This window comes from Engystomops pustulosus, chromosome 8, assembly GCF_040894005.1.
Source record: "Engystomops pustulosus chromosome 8, aEngPut4.maternal, whole genome shotgun sequence".
Lineage (NCBI taxonomy): Eukaryota > Metazoa > Chordata > Amphibia > Anura > Leptodactylidae > Engystomops > Engystomops pustulosus.
In genome coordinates this window covers 19,075,172-19,084,169 of record NC_092418.1, presented here as the reverse complement: position 1 = coordinate 19,084,169, position 8,998 = coordinate 19,075,172, and the positions used below count along the sequence as shown (strand labels likewise).

The 8,998-nt window shown below is 42.3% G+C and overlaps 1 protein-coding gene across 2 annotated transcripts in view; it reads right to left on the bottom strand.

Moving 5' to 3' along the window:
• Window positions 1-4,029: 4,029 nt before the first annotated feature.
• SYNGR3 (synaptogyrin 3) overlaps window positions 4,030-8,998 on the bottom strand; it is a 28,037-nt gene continuing 23,068 nt past the window's right edge. Inside the window, exon 4 of one of the 2 annotated variants that reach the window (XM_072119994.1) lies at window positions 4,030-7,823. In XM_072119994.1, coding sequence (XP_071976095.1) covers window positions 7,614-7,823 — 210 coding nt within the window. In that variant the 3' untranslated portion in view covers window positions 4,030-7,613. The other variant, XM_072119995.1, reaches the window with a different exon arrangement.

The window sequence follows — 8,998 nt, the reverse complement described above, 5'->3', positions numbered from 1 at the left end:
ATCGGTAAGAAACCCAGCAGAATGTACCAGTACCATAAGTAAAACATAACTTTTAATAATTACAGATAACAATAAGTTCACAGTGAACCACAATAGTATGCACATCAACCATCTAGTCAGCAAAAACACATCAGAAAGGGAGCTCGTTCAGACCTCCAATATGTCTTGTCTGACACAGTCCCCAGTAATGTCTATCCTATGACACGCGTAGCCATTTTCAGTGACACATGGCTGCTGGAGAAAATTGCTGTAGTGCCGTTTCCTAGGGCCGGTCAGGCCGTCGGTCGGTGATGTGGTCTGCAGCGAGCGGCTGCATCTCAGTCAGAGAGATCGCAGCTGCTGCTCCTGACCTCCTCTGCAGAGGCCGTGCAATGACTCCAGAGTGAAGCGGTCCAAGCTTGCAAAGACGAAACCTATGCTGTGACTCCGTGGAAACATCTACACAGGAGCTGAAGTGGCCTGAAGAGGAGTAACGGAGGTCCGTGGTGTCATTGGAGCCTGTGCCAGTTAGGTAAGTTAATTTATTGAGTTGAGCTCTGCTGGGCTGGGCTGTGATGTACACTGCTTTGGGGGGCACTTCTCAGGACACAAATGTTCTTAAAACTAGCTGTTGCTGGACTGCCACAGGTTCGCCATCACTGGAATAATTCCCCCTCCCCCTCACTTATCTTAGTTCATGGCACCCCACACAAGTTAAATAACAGCAAGACCAACAAAAGAAACCAACTGACCAATTAACAAAGAAGTCACTAAGCAGGTAAGTTACATAACTATACGTATTTGTTATTTAAACTCTAAATATCACAAAATAAGGTTTTTTTATTCTAAAGGTGACACACCACCCGAGTTATGGATGGTTTTTTGGCGAATTTTGACACACCAAGTTCAAAAGGTTGCCCATCGCTGCCTTAGTGCATTCCTGTATAACATATGACACGGTGCATCATCTCAAAACCACGGACCAACATTAATCCGGACAGTAAGGAATAATAGGGTGGATCTCACTAGTCTTTGGTGCGCCGTCTCCTGGTCGAGCGGTACTAGTCCGGAGGTACAGGACCTATTAAGCCCTACGATCACTTTGTATCCTGACCCCGCAATATTGCTCCCGCCCTGACAAGGACGGTCCCAGTACTGTCCCTTTCAGACCCTGTGAGTCCCTAATATGTAATCCCTATGCGTTTCGTACGTCGTGTGACGCACTCATCAGGGGAATAAAGTAATGTAGTGGACTATGCAGTCTTGATGCTAAGTATGGCTGCAAAAGCTCCACATCAAGGGGTTAAAATGAAAAAAAAAACGAACAGTGGCCCGTATAATACAAGTTATACTAGTATGGTGGCTAGATGTAGTGGCATGGCTCAGGGTCAGGATACAAAGCGATCGTAGGGCCTGTACCTCCGGACCAGTACCGCTCGACCAGGAGACAGCGCATCGAAGACTGGTGAGATCCAGCCTTTTATTCCTTACTGTCCGGATTAATGTTGGTCCGTGGTTTTGAGATGATGCACCGTGTCATATGCTATACAGGAATGCACTAAGACACGGTGAGGTATTACTGGAGACTGTGTCAGACAAGACTTATTGGAGGTCTGAACGAGCTCCCTTTCTGATGTGTTTTTGCTGACTAGATGGTTGATGTGCATACTATTGTGGTTCACTGTGAACTTATTTTATCAGTAATTATTAAAAGTTATGTTTTACTCAGTGGCGTACCGACCGCGGTCGCAGCGGTCGCCGTTGAGACCGGGCCCATCGGACGAGGGGGCCCGGGCGACCGTCTCAATGGCAACCGCGGTCGGTACGCCACTGGCAGTCGGGCAGGGGCCTCCGTCCGTCCGAACAGGAAGCTCCTGCCCGTCACTGAATAGTGCTCGATGCGGCCGTAAGCGGCCGCTCGAGCACTATAACTGGAGCAATGTGGCTGGAAGACAACCCGGCGCACATCGCTCCATGAACTGGGATGCGCGGCTGCGTGATGACGTCATCACGCGGCCGCGCACCCCTTCCTGCCCGCCCGCGGCAACAAGATAGAAGACGCGGGACCCGCTGCCAGAGGTGAGTATAGGTTTTTTTTTTTTTAAATGGGGCTTATTGTATAATTAATTAATTGTGTGTGGGGGGGGGGAATATAATAATTAATTGTGGGGGGGAAAATATGTAATAATTCATAGTGTGGGGGGGAGAGATTGTAATAATTAATTGTGTGTGGGGGTGGGCAGAATATGTAATAATTCATTGTGTTGGGGGGGGAATATGTAATAATTCATTGTGTTGGGGGGGGGAATATGTAATAATTCATTGGGGGGGGCAGAATATGTAATAATTCATTGTGTTGGGGGGGGGGGGAATATGTAATAATTCATTGGGGGGGGGGCAGAATATGTAATAATTCATTGTGGGGGGGCAGAATATGTAATAATTCATTATGGGGGAGAGTATATTTAATAATTCATTGTGGGGGCAGAATATGTAATAATTTATTGTGGGGGGATAGAATATGTAATAATTCATTATGGGGGAGAGTATATTTAATAATTCATTGTGGGGGGCAGAATATGTAATAATTCATTGTGGGGGGGGCAGAATATGTAATAATTCATTATGGGGGAGAGTATATTTAATAATTCATTGTGGGGGGCAGAATATGTAATAATTCATTGTGGGGAGAGAGAATATGTAATAATTCATTGTGGGGGGGCAGAATATGTAATTATTCATTGGGGGGGCAGAATATGTAATAATTGAGGGGGGGGAGAATATTTAATCATTCATTATGGGGGGAGAGTATATTTAATAACTCATTGTGGGGTGGGCAGAATATGTAATAATCACTGAAATATCGGTTAGCAGAAAGGGTTTTGAGGGTTTTTTTTAGGTATAGTTGGGGAGGGGGGCCCCATTAGGAATTTTGTCCCGGGGCCCAGTGGACTCTAGTTACGCCACCGGTTTTACTTATGGTACTGGTACATTCTGCTGGGTTTCTTCTTGACTGGAGAGTTCCTTTAAGAGATCTTAAGGGTGATCTGCTTACCCATCGTGGTGCCTAAACTTTTGTTTCTCTTTGTATGAGTCTGAATAATAAATATGTTATGTGGAAGTCATGTCCCAGTAGTTACATTGAAGAATGTTTTTAAAGGAAGTCCATCTTAAAGGGAACCTGTCACCAGGGACCTCATTTTCGCTAAAGACAGGTTACAGAAGCCCTTTACACCTGCAGTGCAAATCTGTCTTTCTGCTTTCTCAAAGCATTTGCATTACAATGTAATTGTGTGTTATAACTTACATTGCACCCTGACAGAGTCCTCGGTGTAGTCCAAGGGGTTGGGCTTTGGTTTGGATGCATTTTAAAAAAACATGTGACTTGTCTGTGTTGCTCACTTTTCTGCTCCTGTAACGCTCCTCTCTCCTGCTCCTTCACAGAGGTTACAGCCTGGTGAGCTGACATCAGTGGGGGATGGAGGAGCTGTGCAGGAGCACAAAGGTGGGGTCCAAGAGCTGAGCAGTCTGCAGCACAGACAACTCACATGTTGTTTTTTCAAATGCAGCCAAACCAAAGCCCAGCCCCTGGGACTACACAGGGGATTCTGTCAGGGTGCAACCAATTTGACATGCCTGTGCAGCACTGCGTAATCTGTGTGCGCTATATAAATAAAGAATTATTATTATTATTATTAAGTTACAACACACAATTATATTGTATTGCAAATGCTTAGAGAAGGCACAAAATATACTTGCACTGCATGGGCTTCTGCAACCTGTCTTTAGTGAAAATGAGGTCCCTGGTGACAGGTTCCCTTTAAAGGGGTTTTCCAGTTCTGCAGAAAACTACATCACGGGCAGTAGGTGTGGAACAAATTGAATACAATTTAACAAAATGTGTCAAAATCAGAGGAGTGACACCTATTGAAACGTGGAAGTACTGCTTAAAGGCAATGTCTACCTTTAAGGACATTATTTTTGGATTTAGTAAAAAACATTTTAGAATTTTTATTGCCATTAGGTGAATAATTCAAGCTATGACTCGTCTTCCATTGAATCTTCTCTCTTTATTTCATAATTTGTACAGAAAACAAGTTACATTTCCGACACAAGACGTTACTGAAAACGCACAATCACAGATTGTTCTTTCAGGAGATACGATATATACAGATAATTGTAAACATGTCACTTTAGTCCAGACACACACAGACCACACTGTATTACTGACACGTTTGTGAACTGCCTTGGTTTCCCGATTGACAGGCCCCTGGTACGTAACTGGCGATGCATATGCGACAACGCGAAAAGCGTGAGTATAACTGTGGCAAAAAGAGGAGTAATATGTACGGCATAAGGTTATTGGTTACTGGGTACCTTACTTACGCCCTTCATTAGGGTGTATCTGCAAATACCGAGAGCTAGTGACCCCACTGAGACTTGAAGTGTTCATAACTTTGTGCCTCGATACATTGATCAAAATATGTCATTTTATAGAAATGATCGCCCCTTTGTAATACCCTAAACTTCAACATTACCTAACCTGCTTTCCAGCGCTGCAAAAGACTGCTAAAGCATGCTTTGCAACTGCTGCAAAATCTGTAGACTGTGAGAGCATGCTTTCCAGCTGCTGTAAACCTCCTATGGACAATTTATCAGAGAATGCTTTCCAGCACAGTAAAACGTGATGTCAGTTACAGTTTAGCAAAAATAATCATAAAACATAATCTCAATACTATACAGATAGACTTTAGTGCATTAGAATATTGAATATAAGTAAGTGACCCCCCCCCCCTCCCCAATCAGTCTGGTCTATGCCTTGGCATCTGTACTGGAATGTACCATTGCTTCCTACAACAAGCATTGAATGTATTAAAAATGTGTCTCATGTGTAAACATTAGGAAAGTTCTTGGCAGTTCTAGATTACGAGGTAAGGTTCACAGGTCAGGCTCTATAGCTCCCCCAGTGGCAAGTGCAATATAATACGAAGAAGGGAACATGCTCCTTATTTTAGATATTATTAGTTCTCTCATAAAATTCTGTTAGTCTGCTGTCACCAATAGGGGGCGATCACCAGATACAGAATTTGTCTTTCTGCAGACACTGTCTCCCCCCTAGTGAAGACAGCAGATCAAGGCTAAATTTTGAACATACACATTAGGGTCCTCTAAAGCGTTGCGCCTCGTCTACAGGTGGAGATACGTAGCGGACATTTGTGCTTTTAAATGCAGACGAGCTTCTGATGTTTCTACATTGAGCAAGAAAAGGCGATACGGTGCACTGAACACACATCTGACAGGCACAGGAACTAACTTTCAACAGTTTCTCGTTTTCACTGAGGCTTTTAAAGAGGTTTTCTTTTATTTTTAAAAGGAAACAGCGCCACCCTTGTCTATAAGTTGTATCCGGTATTGCAGGTTATATTTACTGATCTGAATCCTGCAATACCAGACCCATGCCATGAGCAAGAGTAGTTCTGTAACCTTCTACAAACCATTTGAATGAATTCCCGCATTGTGACAACATCTAGTGTTCCCTCCAAGAACGCCCTCTTTCAATAATATATTGCTAGCTATAGTGTGCTACATAATGCTGCATAGGACTACAAAGGGTTAATTTTTGTTGTTGTATGTTTGAGCATGGTCATATGGGTACCCCCGTCCCCTTCCTGGTGCATTGTATTAAGAAGGCCACCACTGCTATGTAATTTAGTCTATAGTATACTCCAGAGCTGCATTCTCAATTCTGCTAATACCCATGGGAAAGAGTCAGCAAGTTTGTCATCAGAACATTTCCACCTAACACTTCATAGTGCAGGAGATTTTAGATAATGACAAAGTAATGCTGGGATATTTCTGCTCTGAAGGTTAGAGATTGTGAGCGCAGCTCTGCAGTATAATACTGCAGCTAGAGTTAACCATATACATTTATGGGTAATTCTGCCTGTATAACCTAATATTTTTTTACACTTAAAAAAAAAAAAGGTTTGCTTGCTGGGATTTTTTTTGGCACTCCAGCAGGTGGCGCTATTGTCTAGGGGGAGGCACAGTTGCAGTCACTTGTCATCCAATCACATTGCTCCTTTATCTGGGTTATTGTTTACAACTTCTACAATAAAACGCTGACTATGAGTAGATCTTGCAGCCTGTAGCGCCAGACACAATGTTGTGTACCGACCACTTATATCACTGGTCTCACACCTCCAGCAATCAGACTACTTGCTGGGTGACTTTAGCTTTGTTGGATAGGTTATGGAGAACTCTATGGTCAGCACAGCTCATTCTGTCCCGCTTCCAATGCGGCATTGATTTTTTACTTCATTTTTAGCTAATTTAATCCCAATTGTATTCATTATTATTTTGAATTTCAGCCCTGTATCACTTTCACTCTTGTCGCTTTCATTGTCCTCACTGTGAGTTCCGATTAGAAAACCCAAATATCTTTGTAAATAAGGAAGGGGCCGCTGTCCCTGACCCTTAGCTATTAGCAAGAAAGGACGTTCTTATAAAGACCATCGTCACTTTGGAGGACCCACCATATCCATTGACTTCAATGAGAAATCTATGAGAAATGTGTAATACTCGATTTCTCCTGTGAAGGCGCCGTGGGAAAATTGAGCATGTCCCAGCAGTTTTTTTAAACAGATTATGACTTATGACTGGAGCTCCCAGCAGTGAGAATGATCTATTTAGTGTTAAAGGGTATGCCATATTTTATAATGTTAGGAGCCATCCTTACCCCTGATACAGATGGAATGTTCCTCTCAGAAAACAAACATTTGTTCTGATTTAATACAAAAACCTGAGTGTATGAATAATGACAAAAACTACTAATATACTGCTCTTTTTGGCCCGTATATAGATCAGTTCAGGTTATATGAAATTTTCATATATTACTTAAAAGTAGTTAAAATATCTAGTGCCCTTGTGAAAAGTACCTGCTTGTGGTGAATCTATCTGATCTCCTACTTGACAGCAGAATCTGATAGAGCAGGAAATGCTGAATTCGGAGATATATTGTTTTCTATAGTTTGGGTTACTATAGTCTTGTAAAAGGCTATCTAAATGCTCGGAGCCTGTGAGTCCTGCTTCTTCCGCCCACACCCTGACAGAGCTGTCAATCAATACTGTGTGGGAGGAGTAAGCTTGACTCACAGGCTCAGAACTGTCAACATTTAGACAACTTTATACATGAAAATTGTAACTAAAACTATATAAAGCCATATATCTCCGAATTTGGTGTCTTCTCCTCTATCTAGTGTTGCCCTCAGAAATGAAAATAGACTTGATTACTTTAGCTTAGGCCTCTTGAGTTGGTTTTATCAAACTGCTATCCCCCCCTCTCACCCTTTGCTGTAGTCCAATAACAAGTGCAGGCCTACCTTAGAGGGAACACTTTGTTAATCAAAATAAAATTAGAAAAAAAAAAAACAGAAAAAAACTTTTTTTTTTAAAGTGATCACAAACAAGCATTCAATGTCACAGTACAGAGTGCACTGTACATCTAACTACAGGGATATTTCCGGTAATCACATCTAGAATGTACAGCAGGATACGATAGTCACTTGATGCTCTGCACTGTATCAGTACACCTGATAAATCTGCATCCACACAGCCGGGGTCACCCATCTCCATCAGTACGAGGGCGCTTGGTATCCCTTGGGGCTGATGTCTGCATTCTCGGTGAAGGGAGGACTTTGATAGGTCTCTGTACTTTCAATACCGCTGCCTGTGGGGTAGCCGGGGTATCCCGCGTTGGCTGGAGGGGCAAACTGGTCCGTGGCAAACAGGGACATATCAGTTCCTAGGCGGAATCTCTGGAAGGCTTTCAGAGACATAGCGGCCTGGGCGAGAGGGTTTGTTAAAGGGTTAAAAAAGCATAAAAAAAACTGTGTAAAACATAAGTCAATGGTGACAGATGGGTTAACAAGCTAAAGAGGTGATTATTATGACGGACAGTATAGGAAGCATCACATACATTAACATTGCTGTTTAAAGTCAAGGCAGCCATTTTGAAAAGGGGACATTTAAAGGGATACCCTAACTTTATGTATGCATTAGGAATTTTACAGAAGTCTTAGATTTCTAATCTGAAGTGTAGATGTAAATGATATATGTTTGGGATCCTGCAGGTAGGTGATCACCTTCAGGACCATCTTCACTTGTATAAATTATATCGTATAGTTACGCATGATAAGATAGAGGGCAGTTAAAGGGGATCCAGACACAAATATGGTTTAAGTTTTGTTTTGTAAGTTTTTAAATGTGGTCCATGGTAGAGGGAAGATAAGAGACTTTCCTGCTACAGTATTTAACTGGGGAAATATGGGAAGTATCACTTAGAAGAGTCTTCCCTTAACATTAGCGTGAGGCACATTGGGGCCTATCTATATCATGGACATCATAATGTATGCTAGGAACCCCCCTATTGCTGGACCCCCACTACATGGCAATCCATTGGTAAACCCTTTGGTACTCCTGAGAGACTATTGTATCCAAGATAGAAATGTAGTCTCCTGGGAATCAGTGGTTTCCCCAGATCACAGACTTCACCTCTATCTATGGACATCATTCTAATGTTATTCCCTTTTAAATGTTTCCTTGTGAGTTTGTTAGTCTGCGTTAAAGACATAAGCCACAGGAGATAGGGGAGCAGGGATACAAGGAGGGGGATCAGGGATTGGGCGCAATCCTCTGCTCCTCTTCACCAAACGCTAAATCCTTAAATTTTTCTGTGGCACATAGAGATAAGAAAGCCTGAAATGGGAAATACAGGATTAAACATATATGTGTCACTGCCCCTTTAAAAGCCAAAAACGGCATATAATCCAGAGTAATATAATGAAGAAAATACTGCCATATTATTGTATCACTATATCATAATATATTTACCGCTAGGCACTATATGGTGGAATTTATTACTGAATACTTACAGCACTTTATTGTGTTTTTTTAAATAAATTTATGGCTTGGACCTGTCTGATCTTATGTCACCTGGATATAGAACTGAGGACAGGAC